The 23,648-nt window shown below is 42.2% G+C and overlaps 2 protein-coding genes and 1 pseudogene across 12 annotated transcripts in view; all 3 read right to left on the bottom strand.

Moving 5' to 3' along the window:
* ADAT1 (adenosine deaminase, tRNA specific 1) overlaps nt 1-12,523 on the bottom strand; it is a 28,797-nt gene extending 16,274 nt beyond the window's left edge. For 3 of the 10 annotated variants that reach the window (XR_003045412.1, XM_025044614.1, XM_025044613.1), the window contains exons 1-8: nt 9,505-10,837; nt 8,898-9,088; nt 8,531-8,599; nt 7,552-7,606; nt 6,958-7,088; nt 4,845-5,463; nt 2,492-2,637; nt 1,885-1,984 (exon numbers count right to left, since the gene is read on the bottom strand). Coding sequence is in view for 9 of the 10 variants with exons in the window: in XM_025044614.1 (XP_024900382.1) it covers nt 1,885-1,984; nt 2,492-2,637; nt 4,845-5,463; nt 6,958-7,088; nt 7,552-7,606; nt 8,531-8,599; nt 8,898-9,088; nt 9,505-9,563 (1,370 nt within the window). In the remaining variant the exon portion in view is untranslated. Of the gene's footprint in view, nt 1-1,884; nt 1,985-2,491; nt 2,638-4,844; nt 5,464-6,957; nt 7,089-7,551; nt 7,664-8,530; nt 8,600-8,897; nt 9,089-9,504; nt 10,838-11,544; nt 11,655-11,676; nt 12,212-12,246 lie in introns of those variants that run through there. The other 7 variants (XM_006908808.3, XM_015586914.2, XM_015586915.2 and 4 more) reach the window with 7 other exon arrangements.
* A 2,007-nt stretch (nt 12,524-14,530) lies between these two features.
* Nucleotides 14,531-15,929, bottom strand: LOC107195449 (annotated as a pseudogene).
* Nucleotides 15,929-23,648, bottom strand: part of KARS (lysyl-tRNA synthetase) — a 13,950-nt gene continuing 6,230 nt past the window's right edge. The window contains exons 4-14 of one of the 2 annotated variants that reach the window (XM_006908807.3): nt 22,539-22,632; nt 21,991-22,177; nt 21,779-21,904; nt 20,379-20,498; nt 19,160-19,322; nt 18,880-19,053; nt 18,637-18,722; nt 18,294-18,379; nt 17,590-17,716; nt 16,763-16,906; nt 15,929-16,193 (exon numbers count right to left, since the gene is read on the bottom strand). In XM_006908807.3, the coding sequence (XP_006908869.1) occupies nt 16,095-16,193; nt 16,763-16,906; nt 17,590-17,716; nt 18,294-18,379; nt 18,637-18,722; nt 18,880-19,053; nt 19,160-19,322; nt 20,379-20,498; nt 21,779-21,904; nt 21,991-22,177; nt 22,539-22,632 (1,406 nt within the window). In that variant the 3' untranslated portion in view covers nt 15,929-16,094. The remainder of the gene's footprint in view (nt 16,194-16,762; nt 16,907-17,589; nt 17,717-18,293; nt 18,380-18,636; nt 18,723-18,879; nt 19,054-19,159; nt 19,323-20,378; nt 20,499-21,778; nt 21,905-21,990; nt 22,178-22,538; nt 22,633-23,648) is intronic. The other variant, XM_006908806.3, reaches the window with a different exon arrangement.

The following is a 23,648-nucleotide window of genomic DNA, read 5'->3' as shown; positions in this document are numbered from 1 at the left end:
GGAAACGTGCGATTCCTGTCCCTCATGACCTACTCTGCTCACACATCTTTGGTCCCGTGAGAGGTGCTAATGGTAGCCTGAAGCCAGGAAGGCCCTTGGAAAAACTGTCCAAAAAGCTCTCCCACAACAATTTTGAAAATATTACTCAATTCAGCATCCTAGGCCACCAAGGAGATAGGCTGGGTCTGCTGTCTAGGCCATTTGAATGCTGGTCAATGGCTGTGAAGAACAAAACTTTTTTTAAGTCTAAAAAGTTGTAAGTTGTTGTTGTTGTTTGTGTTGTGTCAGGCAATCAGACATGTCACAAAAAGCCAAAATCCACCTGTGAATTTTAATTACAAATCTATAAGGGCATAATAAAGAAGTGGAAAAGAAACTTAGAGTGCAAAGGACCACCTGTAAATTGTGAGACTCCTACAAGAGTCACTCAGAGCAGCTCAACACAGACTGCAGTGGAAATGCCTTTGGTGGACCACCTGTGGCTCCATGGGAAGAGAAAAGTAGGGTGGATGAGATGAGCTGAGCATTTGGCAAAAGAACAGTAAGGCAGATGCGTGAACCTCTGAACGCGCAACGATGAAATCTGTCTCATGTCTAGCAGTTCAAAAGCTCTATACTTCAGCAAAAGCCTATTTGAAGACACAGAGTCCTATTTCCATGGTACCTTTTTTGCCAGTTCAATCACTGTGGAGATTCGTAAGTGATTTTTGAGTTCCAACCTTGACCAACTAAACCAGAATCTCTAGGGGCAGAGCCTAAGAAAGTGTTCTGTTCAAAATCTCCTAGGGAAAAGAAAACTCTTTCCAAAAAATGGTGCTGGAACAACTGAATGCAAAAGAATAAAGTTGGATGCTCTACCTCACACCTTATAGAAAAACAAACTCAAAATGGACCACAGCCCTAAACATAAGAGCTAAAACTACAAAACTATTAGAAGAAAACAGAGTAAATCTTTGTGACCTTGAATTAGACAACAGTTTCTTAGATATAACACCAAAAGCACAAATCACCAAAGGAAGAAAAATAGATAAAACGGACTTCATCAAAATTTTAAACTTTTGTGCTTTAAAGGACCCTGTCAAAAACTGAAAGAGATACCCCCCTAGAACTGGAGAAAATATTTCTATATATTTACCTGATAAAGGACTATTCTCCAGAATATACAAAGAAATCTTGCAACCCAACAATAAAAAGATAAATGAACCAATTTTAAAAACGGGCGAAGGATCTGAATATTCTCCAAAGAAGATATACGAATAGCTAATAAGTACATGAAAAGATGCTCAACATCGTTAGTTATTAAAGAAGTGCAAAACCACAGTGAGATAGCACTTCACAACCACTAGAATGGCTACCATACAAAAAAGACTATTGTTATAACAAGTATTGTAAAGGATGTAGTGTAATTGAAACTCTCATACATTGCTGATGAAAGTTTCAAAATTGTGCAGTTGTTACGAAAGCTTGTACACAAATACTCAAAGCCGTATCATTCATAATAGCCCAAAAGTGAAATAACCCAAATGTCCATCCATAGATGAATAGATAAACAAAAGGTTTTTTAGCCATAAAATGCAATATTATTTATCCATAAAAAGGAATGGAGGACTGATACATGCTACAATGTAGATGAACCTTGAAAACATGCTGAGTAAAAGAAGCTAGACATAAAAGCCCAAGTATGATTCTGTTTATACGCCATGTCCAGAACAGATAAATCTGTGGAGCTATAAAGTAAATTAGGAGTTGCCAGGGATGAGGAGAGGGAGACATAGGGAGTGACTATTAATGGGTTTTCTTTTTGGGGTGATAAAAATATTCTGGGATTAGACAGCGGTGAGGTGTGAGTACACAGCCACCATCTCCTGCCCCAATATGCCGTACCTGGCCTGAAGGCTTCTGATTCCTTTCTTTGTTGTTCCCTGTGGAAAGCCATTGGCAGTGACGTCCAATGGCTGCTCAGGAACTGCACTCCAGCTGATGGCTATGAAAAGGTACGATTCTGGGGTTAAAACTGTTCAGTTTTCCATAAATTCCAAAAGTGTTTTAATAAAAATATTTCCCTGCCTCTGCAGACCAATGAGAGCTGGATATGATGTCAGACGTAATGATACTCGGCCTCCAGAGTACAGTAATATAAAGTGGTTCATGATTCATCATCATCATCACTGTAACAACTCACAGTCACTGAGCATTTATTATATACTAAACACACAGTAAATGAAACAGAATTTCTCATTTAATTCTCATAACTCTGATAAAGGATTTTCTTATCTGAAGATGAAAAAATTGAGGCTAAGAGAGGACACGTAGGTTGCCCAGGTTCACACAGAACATGAACTTGACCCAGTGTTGGTGTCTCCAAAGCCCACATTATTGACCATTTAGATAGTAAACTGCCTCCCCAGGCTGGGAGGATGCAGCCCCTTCCAGGCTACTCTACTGTCTGAGGACAAGTTACTCCAGGGCAAGAAGAACCTGGATCCCTTACCTGCTCCACAAGGAACAAGTCGGCCTGGGCCGTCAGCCCTTTTTGCCTGTACTGCACAGCGGCTCTGTTCAAACAATAAAGTTGACTGCTGTAGTTTCACTTCTTGAATTCCAAAGCCCTTGGGTAAAGCCAAGATATTCTGACACCTAATTGTGAGAGAAAATGCATTCGGTTTAGGCACACTCCTTGAGACAGTATCTAGGATTGCAGACAACATTACCATCCCTGTGCCTTGGTGGGAAGCGAAGGCCTTAAGAGGTATGTGGGTGGATGGGTGGATGAGTAGATGGATGGACGGATGGATGGATGGATTTGGAGGGGAGTACAGGAGGATGTGACAGAATAGAATCATATGAACCTTCTGGCTGGAGGAAGATCCCTTCCCATCACTCTGAAGTGATAACTATGATTTGAGTCACCTCTCCCCCGCCCCCCAGTGACTTCAGTAACACCAAATGCCATTCCTGATAGCGGTTTTGAAAAATTTGAAAACCTTAAGCAGGAATATTAACGAGGTGGCATTGGCTTCCTAGGAAATCCTTCAAAAACACCAGAAACCAAAATTACCCTATAATATAAAAGCTTCATGTTTTCTCTTGTATCTTTCACACGATCTAGATGCCTGAGCAGATAGGAACTTAAAGTCTCATAACAGAGAAAACATAGAAAACACAGAAAATATCTTGGGCACAGTGCCTAGGGTTGCTTTTTATTTTTTAATTTAATATCCTTATTGGAATATAGTTTATATGCCATAAAATTCATCCAAGTATAATTCAATGTATTTCTTAGTTTATTCATAAAATTTGCCACTCTCACCATATTCTAAATTTAAAATATTTTCATCATGCCCATAAGAAACTCTGCACCTATGGCAGTCGCTTCTCGCCCCTTTCCCCAGTCCCTGGCACCCACGAATCTACTTTCTGTCTCTATGGATTGCCTATTTCGGACATTTCACTACATGAAATCATATTTTATATTTGGCTTCTTTGACTTAGCATAAGGTTTTGAAGGTTCATCTGTGTGGCAGCGTGTCTCAGTCCTTCCTTCTTTTTGTGGCTGAGTGACATTCCATTGTATGGATATATCACCTTTTGTTTATCAATTCACCAGAGAATGGACATGTGGGTTGTTTCACTTTTCAGCTATTATGACAAATGCTGTACATGAACATTCATGTACAAGTTTTGTGTGGATGTATGTTTTCATTTCTCTTGGGCATGTACCCAGGAGTGGATTTAGAGGGTTATATCCTGGGGCTACTTCTTGGAGTTGCTTCAGGACAAGTAATTTGACACAGGCCCACAGGCTTCCCCTTGGCCATGGCTTCCTCCTGCCCTTCATACAGCATTCATCTGGTTTGGTTGAAAGTGACCTCACAGGCCAATCTGATCATAAATTCCTAACTGAGCAGGTCATGGTGGGTAGTCACGCCCCAGGCCTGTAACTTCTTTAGCAAAAGGTTTTAGGCCAGTCCTGCCCATTGTTCTTGTGCAGCTGGATTAACACACTTTTGAAATGCCAGAAGTAATACCCCTTTGAGGGGGGTATTAACCCTCAAGAGGGCACATAGTCTTGTTAACTATCATGTAATCCAATCCCAGCCTTGGTTTCTCCAATCTTCCTTATGTTCCCTCCTTAATTTCAAATGCATAAAAGAAGCTGTCAAACTCAAAAGCATTTGAGATCTTGCTCCTAGCATTTTTGTCAGTTTGGCTTCAATAAACTCATAAAAATTCTTTACCGGTTTGGATCTTTCTTATGCTAACACGTCTTTAAGGAGATCACACTTGAGCGGTCATCCTTTGTCTTTTACCTTTTTGAAAATTAACACTTAATGTTTGAGGTTTTAAAAAAATTTTAACAGCAATATATGTACACTGTAGGAAAATCAGAAAATAGAGTAATCGCAAAGAGAAAACTACCCACGACACCACAATTCAGAGATAACAATATAGATGCCTTTGTGTATATCGTCCTATGAATTTTTTTCTATGTGCATATGTAGAAAAAATTTTAAAACCAAAATGAACTCATTTTATCTTCTAAATTGCTCTTTAAACATTATAAGCATTTTACCATGTCAAACAGTCCTCAATATGAGTCAACAAAAATCACTTGATCTCTTACTGACAGCCATTTTAGTGTTTCCTTCTCTTTTTAAAAAATGACTACATAGAAAGCTAAATGTTTGAACACTTCCTCAATTATTTTCTTAAGACAAATCCTAGCAGTGGAACTGCTGGATCAAAGAGTCTGCATGTTTCTAAGGCTCTTTGGACAGACACACTCTCAGACGGCTTCTCGGAAATACTGTTCCCGTGGAGCCCGCCCCGCCCCGCCCTCTTACCTCCCAGTCAGTGCTCTCTGCATGGCTTCCTGGCTGTATGGACACTTTCCAATGACCACAGCTGACAGATAGATAGGCTCTTCTAGAAAATGCATCAACAATGCTCCTTGACATCCGAGGACATTCCATCGTGCCAACTTGTCACTGCAGGACATGGAGCAAGTCCTGTCCCCCCGGCCCGGCTTCACTCGGAACAGTCCCACCTGGTGATACGCAGCACCAGGCTTCCCCGAGTCTCCAGCTTCTCCAGGCACACACTTGGCTCCAGTTCTATAAACATCCACGACCTTGGCACCACCGGGGGCCATTCCACCAACAGCAGCCTGACTCTTTGAGGGGAGATTAGTGTTGCTAACATCTGGTGGGATTGGGCCACTTTCCTGACTGCCAAAACTCTGATGGTGAGCGGCACCATTGGCGACTTCTTTGGCAGGAATCCTGGGCTCGAGTCTCATCTTTTTGGTCATAGGACTGTCCGGGTCTTTACATTTCCTTTTATCTTCAGTAGCTTCGATGTTACCACTTGCTTCTACTGTTGGGTTATTGGCCCAATCTCTACTGACTGGACAGCAAGGCTGATCTTCAAACTCAAGCATTGGAATGATGGAGGCATCCCCACCTTCAGGAGAAGAAATCCTTTAAACCAGTTGTTCTCAAAGTGAGGCTCCCGGACCAGCCACATCAGCATCCCTTGGGAACTTGTTAGCAAGTTCTTGGGACCCATAGTAGACTTGATGCATCGGAAACTCTGGAGGTGGTATCCAGTAGCCTGTGTTCTAACAAGCTCTCCATGTGATTCTGATGCAAGCCCAGGTTTGGGAATCACTGCTATAAACAAAGCTTAATTCTATTCTCCCAGGTAACACGAGAAAAGAATACCTGCCCAAATTTCCCTTATAAGAATCCTCCAGGGCTCTTGTTGAAGATCCTCTTCTACATCTAGTGAGTTAGAATCTCTGAGTGGGGAGGAGTCTGGAAAACTAAATATTTGAACAAGGATCCCAGGTAATTCTTATCACAAGAAGTTTTGGAAACACTGGTTTAGATAAGGATTTCTCAATCTCTGCATTATTGATATTTTGGGCCAGATAATTCTTTGCTGCAGGGGTTCTGTCCTGTACATTATAGGGTGTTTAGCAGCCTCCCTGGTCTCTATCTATTAAATACCAACAGCACTCCCCAGTCTGACCAACAAAAATGTCTCCAGATGTTGCCAAATGTCCCCTGGGGAGCAAAATAGTCCTGAGTTGAGAACCACTGGTTTAGAGTAAGCACAGTTTGCCAAGTGCATTTTGTTGAATGTTGTCCGACAGGATGTCTTGGAAAACAAAAGTGAGTGGTTGACTTCATGGTTAAATAAGTTTGCCAAACAACACTCACAACTTCCCCATCTTTAGAGATTTATGTGCATATCCTCAGAGTAAAAACTCTGCAGTAAATTATACAGCTGGTGTTTCCTGATACTGGTTTAGAGATTTCTGTGTTTACAGGAACTCAAAGAAAACCAGAGTTTGGTAAAGAGCACAGCCTCTGCTTTAGAAGGGTGCGATTTCTTCAAACATTAACCTAATGTGTGTTGCTTTTCTAAAGCATGTGAATAATACATGTGTAGCCTTTATAACCAAAAAGTGGGAAAAGCGAGAGATGCAGAAGTGGGAGTGTTGCCAGAGAGGCTGGTGGCAGACTTCCAGAAACCTCACGAGGTGACAGTGACTTTGGAGAATTCACCAGGGCCCACCTCCTACTCTGCAGGCACAGGCTCAGAGATCTGACCTTGACAGATGCCCTAACTCAAGAGGCTGAGTCATGCTAATAAAACTCACAAAGAGGAGTCTGAAGTAGCTAAACCAAGCACCGGATTTATCAATTAGTAATGAGAAAGAAATGCCTAGAGATCCAGATAATCACATTCTCCAGGTAGTGTTCTTTCTGCGGACAAACCATGGGTGGACATCACATAAAATTTTTAAAAAATGAGCTAGAGCATTGTCACTGGTTGTGGCTACACTTCAGCCAGAAGTGTTTTTTTTTTTTTGAGAAACATATCTATGGATAAGACAAACATAAAGAAGCAGACTATGTAACATTAATCCAAAGGCTTGAGTACACTTACAGGGCGTATGGCTGGAGAAAAACACAAACAAGAGGTCTGGTCTGAGTTTCCACAGTCCCTTCTGAGTTCCTGGGACAAAGATGCTATCCTGCTTCAGTGTGGCTGCCAAGTGGAGCTGATGGAGAAGGTACCTAATGGGTGCAGGATGTTATCGGAATGAACACCAATCTTTGTGGTAAAGGGAAAGACTCTAGCTGAGTGATTACTAAGAGAGAAAGATTTACTACAAACCAATTGGACTGGCAGATTTGGAATTATGATACTGATCTACACTAGTGCTTCTCAAAGTGTTGTCCTTGAACCAGGAGCATCAGCATCATCTGGAATTTGTTAGAAATGCAGTTTCTCAGGCCCCATCCAGGACTTGCTGAATCAAAATCTCTGGGGGTGGGGGAGGCAACAATCTGGATTTTAACAAACTCTCTAGCTGATTGTAATGCACACTCCAGCACGAGAACCACTGTCTAGACCAGTGCTATTCAATGTGTAGGTCACAGGCCAACATAATCAGTTTTACTTGGGAGCTTATTAGAAATACAAATTCTGGGCCCCCCACTTCGGGCTAAATCAGATCCTCTGGGGATATGGCTTTACCTTTGGAAACTTCTTCTGGCTATGACTTCAGCATGGCTATCATTGAGGATGTCTCCTGTGGCAAAGACAGGTCACTAGTGAAGACATGCAGAATCTAGAGAGGCCTTGGTTCCTAGAAGCAGAACATAGCAATTTCCCCCAGTACCCAGGATGGCCATATAGCTCCTGGAGGGCTCTGCCAGGCAGAATCACAATCATTAATGGCAATGCATTTACAGCACGGTTTTTAACTCTGTACTATTGGCATTTGGGGTTGGAAAATTCTTTGTTATGGGGTTTTGTTCTGTACGTTGTAGGATGGTGAGCAACAATCTTGGCCTCTACTCACTAGAAGCCAGGAGTACACTCACCTCTTCCCAAGTTGTGACAACCAAAAATGTCTCCCGACATTGCCAAATGTCCCATGTCCCCTGGGAGACAAAATCTCCCCTGAGAACTACTGACTTATAGAGACATCTTTATCTGGAGGACAGCGATCCAGATCTTTTGTACCCTCGTACCACACTTGTGCTCGTTGTGATACAATTCCCTGGAACTCAATCCATGGTGGCCCTGGAACAGCTTCCTCATACACAGGAGGCAAGGCTAGGAGAACGAAGAGACGCAAACTCTGCTAACTCGAGAGATCTGGTGAAGATGCCAGATCTCTAAGGAATTTCCATATTCTTTTTCGTGCCAAAGTCTCCATTTAATTCAAGCTTTCTGGGGCTTCAGATGCAATGTGGGATAGCTAAGCCCAGGGAACTTCTTGTTTGAGCATGAAAATACTGGCCAACTTTCAATCTACCTAGAAATTGTATTCCTGGCAGTCTTTGCTTCCAGAGTTTATTCCCATTCTTTAAATGAGAGTGGCAGTCAGTGTTGACATGAAAGGTCAGCCACTTCAGTAATATAGCCCCTTCGCCCTGGAGAGGAGAGGAAAAAGCAACGTGGACACGGTTTCCTGGACAGGCACTATTTAGACCCCATTCAGACTCACCACTTTTCCTCATTTTGGACTGGCCTATGCATTTCGTTCCTGTTCCCATTGAGACAACTTCCTTTGTCACTGAGGGGAAAAGAACAAATTGTTAAGTCTGAGTGCTCGGAATCGGAATGGTCCCCAGTTCTCAGGTTTAATAAGTCTGCACATTCCTCCAGAGCATTCCCATAGGCTAACCCATCCGAGGACTACTGTTCCAGTACGGCCGCCTCCCACCGTCCGAAGTACTGCGCCATCTGGCGGAGAGCAGAGAACATGCCCCACATCACAGTTTATACCTGGCCACGACCGTCCCTGTAGAGCCATTTATAATTCTATCATCTCTGACAGGGAGAGGGGCCGTCCCAAGGAGAAAAAGTCTCACCTTGCATGGGTTTGTCAGGGCAGTCACAGGACTGCTCCGATATAGGCTGTATCTTCACCACAGCTGCTAGTAATGTCCACTCGCGGTTGGGTTCCGGCTTCCCCTGCTTGGGCAGCCTGATCTCATAGTGCTCATAACACAGACGTGCAATCTCATCCGCGGTCCACATGGTCTGAGTTGGTGCTGAAGCCCTGATCAAAAACCACGGCCATTAGAAGTACATAAAAGCAGCCAATGCAAGATGCTACACCCTCTCACCTGTGCTTCGACAGACTTTTGAAGGTAGCCCAACTGTGCTCATACCGAGGTTTCTCTATCTGGAACGCTCCGGGTCATTTTCTCCTACTATTTCCCCGGTCTTTTTCATCTTTAAGCAAAGATCAAAGAAGTCCCAAATCCCACAAACTCCAGAAGACATCCTATTTCTTTAAGTTGTTTTTAAATTTTTTTAATGTTCAGTATCTGACATGTTTATATTGAATCTGAACCTACTACTCAAAACGAAAACATATGAGAGGGAAGTAGCTTCGCTACTCCAGTTTTCATATGGAAATAGCACAGCTCGTAAACTGCTGCAGACCTCCGCTCGCTTGAGGCGGACTCTCACCAAACAAGGTTTATCTTTCCCAGGCAGATGTTCACTTTTCTGTCCTCTTTTTCAGGCATTTTATTTTTCTCTCCTTTCTCCCACAGCAGATCAGTTCTTTAGCTCCCGCTAGTGTATCTCCAATTTTCCCTAATAGGAAAGCAACCCTTCAATTTCTCTGATAGTTTTATGACTCAGAGGGAAGTGACAGCGCCCAGTGGTTTCCCACCAGTCAAGGGTTCTCATTGGGGTTGTGGAGAGCATGAGCTTTACAGATACCCTTTCTGGGTTCTAATTATGGCTTTGCTTATATTAACTGTGTAATATTGGGTAGGTTACTTAACCTCCCTGTGTCTGTTTCTTCATCTGTTAAAGTAAGGATTACAGGAGCATTTAATCCATAGGGTTATTGTGATGATTAAATAATATTTATAAAAATGAATTATTATAAAATTGAGCATAATTAATGTCAATTGTGATTAGTTTTACTAAAAGGAACCTTTGATTTTCCTGATTGATTTGCCTTGCACTCCTTGGGGAGAGGAGGGCTGTAAAGGGTACATAAAGCCATGAATAAAAACCATTCAGTAGATCAGATCTGAAAGAGGCCTAGGATACTTTGCTAGAAACTCTCCCACTCGTGACTGTTGACTCTTAAAAATGACCTCATTTGGACTCAAATGTATGAAAAGCTTGTTGGTAGAAAATGTGATCATATGGTAATGGACACAGTTAAAGTGTTTTAAAAAAAGGAAAAAGAAAGGCTTTACTGAGCCCCAATGCATGTAGCTTTTGAAAACCTTCTACAATGAGTCCCTACATTGTGTTTAATTAAACAAGGAGGCCATTAGACCAATGTGGCTCTAATGCTGTGATGCCCTGTGTAAGCAAACCAAGCTCTAAGCCTGTAAATGCCTCAAGGTGTGGATGAAAAAAGGGCCACACACTGCACCTGACAAATTCAGAGGCCTGTATGGCAGGGCCTTAAAAACTCAAAAGACTGAAAGTAACCATAGGATGGTCTGAACACAAAAATTCCTAACTAAAAGCGAGTCATGGAAGGTAGTCACGTCCTAGGCCCATAGCTTTCTTGACAAAGGTCAATCTTTACCTTAAGTGAACCTGTCTACTGTCTTTTTGCATCTAAGATAAAATACCTTTGTAATGTCAGAGTAATCTCCTTTCCAGATCTCTCAGGGCACAACTGGGGCACCAGAGCAGAGACCCCAGAAACCCTCATTGATGTCTTGTTCCCCTAATACCATCTCAAATGCTACACGTTATGACCTATCTTGTACCCACAATGTAAAAGAAGCATGTGTCTTTCCCTTTCACTTTTTAATCCAATCCCAGAGATTCCCCCACCCTGTTTTGCTTTCTCCCACCCACTTAATCTACACCAATGTACTTCATCCCTCCTTACGTCTCCTCCTTTTATTCCAACGTATAAAATAAGATGCAAAACTGCCATTCTTTGGAGCATTTTCTTAATTCCTTGAGCTTTTGCTTCCCAGCAATTGCTGTCAGTTTGGCTTAAACAAACTCATAAAAGTTTTCCACATGTTTGAGGGTTTCTTACCTTGACAAAGGTTACATTAAAACACTAAGGACAACCAATTACAGTCAATTCGGCTCTAAGCCATAGCCAATCAAATTATTTCCTTTCTTGCTTCTCTGCACGTCCTCCAAGTCTTTCCCCCAGCTCCTATCTGCAGACCGCTCCTAACCACTTCCGGTTTGATGCTGCCTGATTGGTATTGATTTTTGCTCAAATAAACAAAATTTTTAATATGCCTGTTTACTTTTTTTTTTTTTAACAGTTCAGATGTGCGGACCCGTTACTGCAGTAAATGGTCATGGAAAATCAGATCATATCGATTTAAAACAAGAATCTGGCAGGAACTGTCCTAAATTGTCAATTTACAGTCAGAGAACCAACGTAAGTTTTATATCTCTTGCAGCAAAAGAATGGGGAGCAAGTCAGCAGTAATGTAATGACTAGGTGTAGAGGAGAGAAAGTAATCAGGGAGAGCATTTCATAAACTATAAAAAATTACTAACTTTTTTTTTTTTAAGTATGGGAGATGCTAGAATTCTCTGTTTGGGAGGGCTATCACAGGGCAGTATATTTTATGAAGGTAGATACTCAGGGAATCAACTTGAAGCTCATCACACATCACAAACCATAAGTACCAAGGAAGACAGAACTTGCTAGAAGAAACGACGACTCCCTAAGATGAAGCATTCCAGAACTATATCATCACTTCACGTTACTTGAGTCTGGATGAGCACGCACAATAGTTGAATTGAATAAATGTTTAATCTACGGTGTCCGCTAAAATTCACACCCAGTCTCTTCTAGATGGTGAACAGCTTCTTCCTATGAAACAATAGCTCAGTTAAACAAGCATTTCTTAGTCCACAAGACGGCTTGTTATGACCGTTGCAAAATGCTTAAGAACCCACTTCCTTTTCAAATAAAAGTTAACGCAGGTCGGCAGCCAGGTGAGAAATTTAAGCAATGCTGGGAGGAAGGTAAGCCTACTTCCCTTAGGCCTCCTCTTCGATAACTTCGGAAGCCGACCATCTTCCCTGCCGGCTCTTAGAGGCCGGGGCTGGGGCCCATTCGGCCAGTTACAGAAGAGACGCCAGGCCCTTGAAGCTGGGACCACGTGCGCGCCCGCCTCCTTGGATTATGCGGGAGGTGGCTGCTATGCTACACGCCCCGCGCTCGCCCGCAGCAAAAGCTCTACTGGCGGATACCCGCATTTCCACGAAAGGAGCCGCACTTGTCCACGTGACGCGTATGCGGGGGAGGCACGGTCCTTACAACCTCTTCCCACACAAAATGGCCTCGGGAAACTCTACCCTAGGACATCTCACCCAGGAGCCGCAGGGCCCCCTTCATTCGCGCGCCCCCGGTCTCCTGATCCCAGCGCTTTACGGACGCTCCCTCCCTCCTCCACCACGAGCGCCCTCGGAAGGAGCAGGCAGGACTCGCGCTGCGCAGCGGTCATGACGACACGAGGAGGCGGTCCTCTGAGGCCCCGTCCCCAGAAGGGCGCAGTGCATGCTGGCCCTTGTAGTGCGTCAGGGGGGCGTGGTGCTAGTGCTTATCCAGCGGCTCGCGGGGCTGTGCGTAGGTACCAGTGAAAACAGATGATGGACGCTTACATCCGGTAAGATATGGTTCAAATAATAGCATGATGTCATGTCTTAGAACACTAGGCTGACTTTCTGTCTAAAATAGCGCCGTCCAAGAGAAATATGATTTGAGCTAGATATGTAATTTAAAATTTTCTGGTAGGTACATTTTAAAAAGTCAAATGAAATACATGAAATTAATTTTAATCATATATTTTACTTAACCCAGTATATCCAAAGTATTCGTTTCAACATGTAATTAATGTTAAAAAATGAGATATTTTACATGCTTTTTTTTTTGGTGCATACCAAGTCTAAGAAATGTGGTGTACATTTTACACTTATCATACGCCTTAATTCAAACCAGCCACATTTCAAATGCTCAATAGCCACATGTGGCTAATCGAAAACCTTCAGATTGCCAGGAATAGGTAGTATAGTTGGGTCGTTCAGGAGCGTGTACAATCCCACAATTGTATACCTCAATTCCTAAAGACGAATTTTTGTTATTACCCCTTCAAAGTTAGACAGAAGTGCAATTTATTTGATCCTATTCTTCACTTTAGTTCAGAGGAAAAGGGCCAGAGGCTTTCTCTAAGGTTAAGGACCCTGTTCCTTATTTGTCTCTCCAACATCTTTAATCTGCAACTGACTCCCCTCTTGTTTTTAAAGAAGTACTAATTCTGGTGGGGGATTCATCTTACAGGGTTTTCTCGGGGATTGGTACCACCATCAATCTATTTCCATGAATTAAAAAAGTGAGTTACCCTTCTTGTCATTTCCTTTTCCTTAACCCTTACAATGCAATCTGCTGCTTTTTCATGCCCAGCTTCTTTTTCTCAGGGAAGCCAGACTGATGTTTTCAAGATGTAAATGAGATGTCACTCCCCTGCTTAAATACTTTAGTGGCTTTCCAGCATTCTTTTCTAAAAATCTATTTTTCAATTATAGTTGACATACAATATTCGTTTCAGGTATACAATATAGTGATTAGACAATTACATACCTAATGAAGTGATCATTACCACGATAAGTGTAGTACCCATCCAGCACTCTTAAAATACAAAATCCTGTAGCAGGGCTCACAGTCCTGCATTACCAGCCAGCCCCCTTTTGCCTCATCTAGTGGCATTATTTCTTTGGGTTTCTGTCATCTTCCTTCAGATTTCAGATCTAATGTCCTCAGGGAAACTTTCCTTAACGAAGTAGATCTGTTAGTTTCTCAGCAGATCTCGCCTTCGAACAAAGCATTTACCAGAGCCGCCATTTTATACATTTTTAGTTTATTGTTTATTTTCCTTACAAGTCTAGAAGCTTGATGAAACTTGGGACCAAGCCTTTCTGTTCATTTCAGTACAGCAGTTAGTAAATTGTAAACCTTCTACTGTTATAAGTAGGTAATGAGCACTCTATAATCCTTCTAGTTCTTCTAACTTTCATCCGATTTGTCGCTTTTCCTGCCAACCCCCCAAACAGGTTGTCTACCTCTGCTTCAGTTGGTCTCTAACCCCAGTCCTAGAGGCCAGAGAATTGGCTTCTATCCCCAGCCCGCTACTAAACAACTCTTTAATGGTCACCCGTGGCCTTGTTAATCCTCATTGCCTTTTCCAATGGTCCACATTGATAGTACAGTGTTGCCTCAAGTCCAGGCTTTTATCTTGACCCTGTTCCCTCTCCCTTGGTGAGATGACTGTTTTCATTTTACTTAAAACCACTTTGCTGAAAGATGTGCCATGTGGAAATGTTTCTTCTGAAATACCACTTGGTCACCTGCTATCACTGCCAAGTACTCCTGGAACTAAGAAACTGCAAGGTGGGGAGATGCTCAACAGTCTCTGAAGAAGTTTCCAGTTAGTTAATTCTGCACACTTAGATCATTTTTTCATTTATGGAAGTAGAAACTTGCAGATATTTTGCTGAGCTGCAAGTCAAGTCCTTTGTTGTATGACTCTGGTAAAAAGTCCCCCAGCTGCTTGAGGAAGCAGGGGACTCCATCATCACAGCAAGCCCTCAGTCGTACTGTCATTCTCAGCCCTGTTGAATCGAGCTGAAAATACTATTCCTACCTGATGTCTTACAGGCATGTCAAACTTAGTATGTACAAAACCAAATGCTCAACCTGCCCTTCCTCAATTTTTTCCATCTTAGTAAATTGATGACAACTCTACAGTTGTTCAGGCCCAAAACCTTGAAATCATTTATCGAAAATATTAGGGTGGTTCCTGACTCGATTCATGGTGCTTTGTGTGTTCCTTCCTTCTGGAGCATCCTTCTGTAAGCCTTGCTTTTTCCTGCTGTGGGCTGAGCGCCCAATGGAGCAGCCCACACACTCTACCGTTTGTGCATGGCTGAAGACGGTGATTTTATAGCATCCTGGGCACTTCACGTCCATGAAGTAGGAGTTGGGGCTCTGCACTGGGCACTTGTTTCCTCTTTTCTTCTGGAGAGGGATGGAGAAGGTCCTTAGCAAGAGGCATGTTGTTGCAGGGAGGTCCTCACCACTATAAAGGTTGAAATCATTTTTGCCTTCTCTTTTTATCACAACCCACACTCCATCAGCAAATTCTGCTGACCTCAGGAACACAGGCAGAGTCCAAAGACATAACCATCTCCATTAAACCACTGAAGTCTAAGCCATCATCTCTGCAGCCCACTGCCATAGGGTCGGTGGTCTTCCTACTTTCACTCTTGCCCTCCACATGCTAACTAGAATATTTTAAAAACACTCTGCTCAAAACTCTCCAATGGCTTTCCAGCTCACTCATAGAATACTCCTCGGCATGGCTTAGGGGGGGCCTGTGTGAAAAGGCTCCTCACTGACCTTCATTCACTTGTCAGCCACACAAGAACCTTTGCTGTTCCTCAAAAATGTGGTCCTCTAGTCCTATAACTTGCCCTTTTTGTCTCCGATCTCCACTTAAATGTTACCTAGAAGTCTTCCCCGATCATATATTTAAAATAGAACTGTCCCCACCAACCTTGTAGAAAAGTACCTGTCTCCTTACTCTGCTTTTTCTTTAGTACGTACCACTACTGGACATAATATGTTATTTGTTTCTTGCTTGTCTGCTCATCTCCATCCTTAAAGAAAGAATGTATGTCTTTAAAAGCAGGGACTTGGCTTTTGTGGTCACTGCTGTGTCTCTAACCCCTTAGAACAATGCCTGGCATGTAGCAGACATTAATATAAATTTATTGAATAAAGTGGTATAATCCTAAACATTCATTAGGCCAGCAGCATGAGAAAAAAGTTGGCTTTCCAAAGTAAAGTGATTAAGCAAGAGTAGAGACAGATGGTTTATTTGGTAACAAGGAGTAAAAAAGGAATTCTTAATTCCTTTTCTCTCTTCTGGTGACTGAACTGTCATAGTCAAGTGTATCGCAGCACACAAGAATTCCCTTGCAGTCCTTGATGTTTTGCAGAAATGCAAAGATGCCTGAGTTATGTGATTTGCAATTGTTATTTTTTAGGCAGAAGTGCCAGCTGTTGTGCTTTCCAAAGTATCAGCAGTTGCTACATTTTCTTTCTTGTCTTCTGGTTTCATGGCAGGAAACAGAAGTACTTCCTATAGGAAACAAAATGAATTTTGAGGCTAAGAAACACTGTTTTTTCACAGATAGCCACCCATTCATTTTTCCTCTGGTGATTGTTACAATCAAACCCCACAGATCTGTACATCCCAGCTGAAAAGACAGATGTGCTATAATTCGACTCGGTCCCTCTTAGAGGATGGAAAAGCACTCATGCATAGCACTGCCTAGGGCACAATGTCAAAAGAATCGATACACACAAAGGTTCTCTTAAAATCTGATTCTCTCATCTATAACAATGAGATCATCGTTTCCACACCTTAAAGGGCTGATTTAAGTTAAATGAGACAATAATGCAGATAGAGGGCTTGGCATGGTCCTTGGATTCTAAAGAAATACAAGCAATTAGTATTCCTTTTGCCTCACAAAGAAAAAAATCCCAAATTTTATAAGGTCAGATGCTCTGATCTTCTGCCCGTGGCGTTGCATGTAACTCCTTTGCCTGCTCCTCCCCTCAGCCCAAAGCCAATTCTCATTCTCCAGGCCCACCATGCCCTGTGTCCAACACAGTGGAGCTTCTTCAAGGCAGTGTGCACTGCTGTACCTTGATGTTATTGGAGTCTGTGAGGAACATGGTGACTCGGTCGATGCCCATGCCCCAGCCAGCTGTGGGGGGCAGCCCATATTCCAGGGCGGTGCAGAAGTTTTCATCTATGAACATGGCCTCATCATCGCCAGCAGCCTTGGCCTAGAAAAGAAGAGAACTAAATAGTGACACTGTTCTGGGTCGCACAGTCTCTCCACGTCTGAGTTAGCACGTTCAAACTCAGAGGGATGACTATTCCAGAGACGCTCTCGACACCTACACTTGCTGGAAATTTGGTTTCCCAGTAACTCTAGGATGGAGCCGTTTCTTTCAAAGACCTAGAGGTCAGGATGGATGACATCTACCTCAGCACACATGCAAATTTCTCTGTGAAAAAAAAATAACTCCATTGCCTGGGGCTCTGCGAGCCCAGTGAGACTGATGATTCCCAAAAGTCCTTCTCCCATTTCCTGAAACCACCCATCAGCGGCAATGTTAGTGCAGGCGGCCTGTGAGGAGGCTGTGTCTTCATTAATCTTTACCTGTCTCTCATCCCCAAGCCACTTCAGTAAATGTATCATCTGAGAAAAACTATGTTCTTGTTACACAAATGTATTTTCAAGACGTGTCAAACAGAAAAATCATGTCTAAAGCTTTTTTCTTTTTTTTATATAGAAATTCCAAGGCCAAATAAGTCAAGTTCTCGATCTTGAAATGTGACTTCCTCCAGTAAAGCCGGTGGCTTTATCCTTCATTTCTGCTGAAGTCACAAGATGCAGACAACACAGTTGAGTGTTAAAGCTGATTTCCTGGTGAGTTATGTGCTTTTGCTTACTCTTTCTTACCTTGGCCTGTTCTTCGAAAAGCTGCCGCTGCCGCATGGGGTCGTTCAGCTCGGTGTAGGCATTGCATATTTCCTTCTTCATGACAAACAGCTCAAAGCGCTCAGTCAGACCTTCTTTAGAACGGTGCCTGGGGACAGGAGACCGAAGAGTCACTTGGCATCTAACTTCTGGTAAATACAAGAGTTCCTGAATTCTAGTTGACTCAAAGCGGTGCATGCATTCTCAGCACCAAATCATTCGGTACAATGGTGAGGAGGGTTAGAGAGAGACAAGGATGCTCTGATTATCTTCACAACAAACCTATGCGATGGACTGTTACACTGAACCGTACTTCCTGTACTCATGCCCTGTAGGCCTGCCACAGACTCTGGGCTGCCCATATGACTTGCTTTCGGCAATGGGACGTCAGCGGAGGCTTGCTGTGTGTGCACATTGGGGTTTATCCTTTTGGAATGCTTCCTCTTGAAACCCAGCTGCCATATTAGAAAGCCCAGGCTATGCTGCCAGAGAGGCACGTGAGGAGAAGCAACGTACCCTGATAGAGTTCCCAGTTGAAAGAAGCCACCTGAGTCACCCAACACTACGTAGAGCAGAAAGACTACCCAATGAACCCACAAAACCTTGAGAATCAGTTGTTGTTTTACGCTACTAAGTTCTGGGCTGTTATGCAGCAATAGGTCACCGAACACCATGCTTTATCTTACCATTTGGCCAAAGGGCTCATTATCTGTGGGTGATCACAGATGAATGTAGGATTGATGCATGTCACTTCCAGGAACTCCCCAACAAGCTTAATGAAAAAGAAATGCAGAACTAGAATGGCATTTTGACTCCTAGTTTAGGTGGAAAAGGATCAGCTCCCACCCACATCTGAAGCTAGGGGGTTTATCCTAAACTCAATAACTGGTATGGATTAACTAGAAGAACTGGCACAGAGCTCAGTACAGCAAAACTTGTTAATTCTCTTATTTCTAGTTCATCTTCATAGGGAGCAGGGGGCCGGGTACCACTGGATAGGGGCGTGAACTAGAAGTGCAGGCCATTCACCTTATCAAGGAGCCTGGCTGTGGTCCTAGGCGGAGGGCATTCAACAGCTTTGGCCACACAGATATCATCAAGGATTTTGCGAGTTTCTGTAATACAAATGTACAAGTTAGGAAAGAGGATATCACATTACTTCAGTAAAAAAGTATATATGGAGAACAGTGTGGGAAATTCTAGCCCTCATCCAAACTAATTCAGAAGTGAACAGGAAGGAAGACCATGTAACTGAGGAGTACATCACTTCACCTTCACTTTCGAAGAGTTTAGTGTCTGGAAGCTTTACCCCCAGAGATTTCTCAAGCTCTTCTACCATGTTGATTCTCCGGAAGGGTGGGGTGAAGTCAATCTCATAGGCTTGGCCCTCTGGACCATCTGGATGGTAGGTGACCTTGTAACTGCCTGTAATGTGCTTCACCATCCCTGGGAAAGAAATCTCATTTAAAGAGGACCAACAGGAAGTCCTCCTGAAAGCAGCACACCAGCCCCTCAGAAGCGTATGAAAGACAAAGGAAGCAAGAGGGGTCACCTGAAATCATCTTCTCCGTGATTTCCATGAGATCGTGATAGTCTGCATAGGCCATGTAGAACTCACAGGTGGTGAACTCAGGATTGTGAGTCAAATCGATTCCTTCATTCCGGAACTGGCGTCCAATTTCATAAACTCGGTCAATGCCACCAACCACCAGCATCTAATAACAACATATGGTCATCGCGGCTAGTCAGTCATGTCTTAATGGCTCTGGACAGTTTCTGCCTATAAAACTATAACTTGGCTTTCACAGCTCAGGCATGATCTCAAGTCTCTACTTAAATGCTGCATACCCTACTCTCTTTAGGTCTTTGTAGTAGATAGGCATTATTTATTCTGGCTGTCTAGGACCTCTGAATACTCTTTTCCCTGGGGTGCCCCCCACCTTGTGAGTGTGAGCCTCCCCAAGAAAGAAGCCTCTTTTGGAGTTAGGATGCAGACATGTGACCCAAGCTTCCCACCAATCAGACACACCTGTGAGACTTCACCGTGGAAGCTACTGAAAGATGTAGGTGTGCAGAGAATTCCTCTGGCGAAGGAAGGGGGCCAGACATATCTAGCTTTTAGAGGTAGTAACTGCAGAGTCCCTAAGGGCAGTGACCTGTGCTTAGTGCCAAGGTTATGAGCTGGGGCAACTATGCTTAGTGGAAAAAATACTGGGTTCTCCATGGGAACAGCCCAGTGATGACTTAGAATCATTCCCAATCATGTGGTCTCCCAAGCCTGATTATCAGATCCTCTTGGAAATGGTGAGCTTCCTCACGCACGTGAATATGTTTTTCTTTTGCTTAAACTGGTTATAACAGGTTGTTTTCTGTAATTAAGAATCTTAAATGATATAGTCTTCGATGTTTACTCTGGCGATTTGAAGGCAGTTATTTCCAACTTCTAGACAGAGATTAAGCTGCTGCTTCTACAAAAGGCTAAAATCAGACTTAATTCAAGGAGGACTATAAACTTAAAAGCATAATGGGAACCAAAGTAGGTCAGGAGAATCTGTACACCTAGGAAAGCCAATCCTTTTGCTCTCGATTTGCAATGCTCTACTGATCTTATAGAGAAATTCTAGAAGTATAACACTCACAAGCCTGACAAATTAGGAAATTCTCCTGGCTGTTCCACTCTCACTGTCCTCTTATTTCTGATTGCACCTGTCTAGCCAATGGTTTCCTAGCGTTCTGCTTGTAAGGGAACAGAGCATATTCTTCTTGATTACCTTATGGTAGAGTTCTGGAGCAATTCTCATATATAAATTCATGTCCAGCTCATTGTGGTAGGTGATAAAAGGCTTGGCCACAGCTCCCCCTGGGATGATGTTCATCATGGGAGTTTCAATCTAAAAGACAGAGAGAAACATTTAGTCCTCAGACAACGGTGCTCAAACCAGAGGCCTTGGAGATATCTCATGCTTTGCTTGTGAAATAGTCTAAGCCTGTTATATCCCTAAGTAAAAGTTAAGTTTGATAATGTGAAAATGCTTGACAAAAAAATAGCTACATTTTCTAAAAGTGTCTCAATTTCTATTAATAGCAAACATCATTAATACAGTACAGATCTTTGAATAACATCATTTTTTTAAATATTAGTTATAACATTAAGATGCTGTAAGAACTTAACTCGTTTATATCAATTAGCCTAGAGCAAAATTCCTTTCACTATGAACTGGCTTAAAGTCACAGAACCTATTGATGACATTAAGGGAAGACTTGCTGTACCATAGACTTTCACAGGTTGAAAGTGGGACTCTAAATGGTGGCTAGCCTTTGAGTGTAATTTGCTGTATTTATTAAAAATTTAATGGCTTATCCTTTGACTTAGTTATTCCACTTCTAGAAATATATCCTTCAGAAACACTTGGAAATGAGCGCAAAGATGCTCACCAAAACATTAAATAAGAAAATCAGAAAGAGAGAGGCAGACAGATGTGCAAAGTGCTCCAGAATATATTAGGCTGAAAACAACAACAAGATAGGTCCATAATATACGTGGTGACTTCATTTATGTATAAAGTGAAAACAAAATCCTTCCAAACATGTAGTATCCCATCTATAACATGCACAGGTATAACTATACATATCCATAGTAAATGGCATGGAAAGATACGTATCAAAAGCAAGTCTGAGGACCGTTAATTAGGATATATAAAAGGGGACTTCCAGTTTTTATTTACTTCTTTATTGTTTGAATTTGTTTTATAATAACATGCTCTCACTTTCCACCCTGAAACATATATTTTTAATGCTATAAAAAAGCAAAATGAGTTGATAACACATTGAACGTTGCATCATTAGTGTGGGGAAGGCCTTACACTTTGTCTATTACCTGAGAAGTCAGGTCCTGCCTTCCTAATCAGGGCATTAAATAAACAAGGTGGTTGATATCATTGGCAACAAAGCGCCCTGATTAGGAAGTCAGGTCCTGCCTTCCTAATCAGGGCATTAAATAAACAAGGTGGTTGATATCATTGGCAACAGAGACACTGGCAAGAAAGGGGACTTTTCACTGAGCATGAAGGATACTGACACAGGATACGCCCTGGAAAAGGGAAAGGAAGGAATAGGACTAGACAAGCACTGGAAGGCAGCTCATCAGGTCAGATAAGGAACACTCCCTCACCTCTAAGAATCCCAACTCATCCAAGAAACTTCTTATATATGTGATGATCTTAGAGCGGATGATAAATTTCTGCCTCACGAAGTCATTCAAGATCAAGTCCAAGTATCTTTGACGATATCGTGTTTCCTAAACCAAAAGCAACAGACAGAAATCACTAATTCATCTGATTCAATGTTTTGATAAACCACAGGTAGAAGGCCACGAGAGCTTACCTTGTCTTTGAGGCCAAAGTGAAGATGAGGTAACATATGTAAGCAAGGAGACAACAGTGTGATCTCATGAGGAATGATGCTCAGCTCACCCTTCTTAGTTTTCCCAGGATTTCCCTGAACTCCAATTATGTCTCCCCGACGTAATTTGTTATTGATACGAATAAATTCTTCTTCTGATTTATAATTCCTGAATGAAAAGAAAATGTAATTCCGTATACAATATTTCAAATTAAAACTGACCACTGGTTTACTCTGGAACTCTCACTAAAGTATTAATGCCTTGTTAATATGAGCCCAAGAAAAATCTGAGAGTCAAGGTCAACTATTAAAAAGTATTACCTTTTATTTTTAACTGCTACACAATCTGATGCCAGTCGTTATTCTCTAAGTGACTACATGGCCTTTTTATTCTCTCTTCAGCCTTATTCAACCATATCCGACTTCTAATCTTAAACACCAAGGGGAAGAGAAGACCACGTGGGACTTTGTTGCCAATGATATCGCTCTGGACCAACCCAGAAGCCACGTAACTAGGTATTTCTACATACCTCGAATTGGCCATGACTTGTAACTTAACGCCCTCTCCTCGAAGGTCATAGAAGATGAGCTTTCCCCCAGAAGCTCTTTTGGCATGGATCCTACCTAGAAAAAGAACAGCAAAAATACTGACTGATAGAACCAGAAACCATTTCATGATATCAATGCCAAACAAACTGCTATATTTTTTGGGTCCAGACATAACATAAACCAGAACAATTTGGTTTTAGCTGGAGGCCTAAGCCCTGTCTTCATGACAATGCTGGATCCCCCTTCAAACCAGTTAAAAATGTTCACTGGATTCCAAAATATGCAAGTGTTGATGGCAGCATAATTTTTGGATTTTCCTGAATTCTCATATAAAAATAGAAAGCACAACTAGACAGGCAAAGTCAAAGGCCATGGGCAGAATTTATAACAAAATTATATGAGATGATATTTCCAAGAATCTCCAGATACAAGGGGCAAATCACCAAGAACCCCAAAACTTCCATGTGGGGAGCAACAGCGTGGCTGATAGGCCTGAGACTGGAAATCTCTCAAAGAGTCATAGGTATTCATTAGAAAAAGAGGCATACTAAATGGAAAAAAAAAGCAGCTGAAACTGGGAGGGGGTCTGCCCACTGCCATACAAGCAAGTATGATGGACTGCATTAAGAAGGTCTAGAGGATTAAGCCCTTTAAGTGTAGTCCTCAGGCACTCTGAATTTAACAGCCAGGGATCTCTTATAGGAGAAAGCCCTGCAAAACTGATTAAGACCAGGAAAATAGATACAAAAGAAACAGTTGGTTTTGTGATTTGGGGCACAAAGTAGTCACCAAAAGTTATATTATAAAGAAAGATGCTATGTTTCTGAACACTTCACAAAAACGACAGAAGAGGGCGCTCAGTGAACTTGGAAAAGCTATCTGAATCAAACTTCGACATTCAGGAAAACTAATTTCACATAAAAAGAAACATAAAAGTAGTGAGATCAAACACCATACAAACTTATTAAATAAAAAGAGAATAAGGAGAATAACATCCCTACCAACAATAAAAACACTCAAGAGGACATACTCGGGAAAACAAAATATTTCACAATAAACTAAACATTAAGTGACACAAAACATGAAAGAGT

This window comes from Pteropus alecto, unplaced genomic scaffold (assembly GCF_000325575.1).
Source record: "Pteropus alecto unplaced genomic scaffold, ASM32557v1 scaffold123, whole genome shotgun sequence".
In the NCBI taxonomy this organism is placed as follows: Eukaryota; Metazoa; Chordata; class Mammalia; order Chiroptera; family Pteropodidae; genus Pteropus; species Pteropus alecto.
This window is presented reverse-complemented; position numbering and strand designations above follow the sequence as displayed.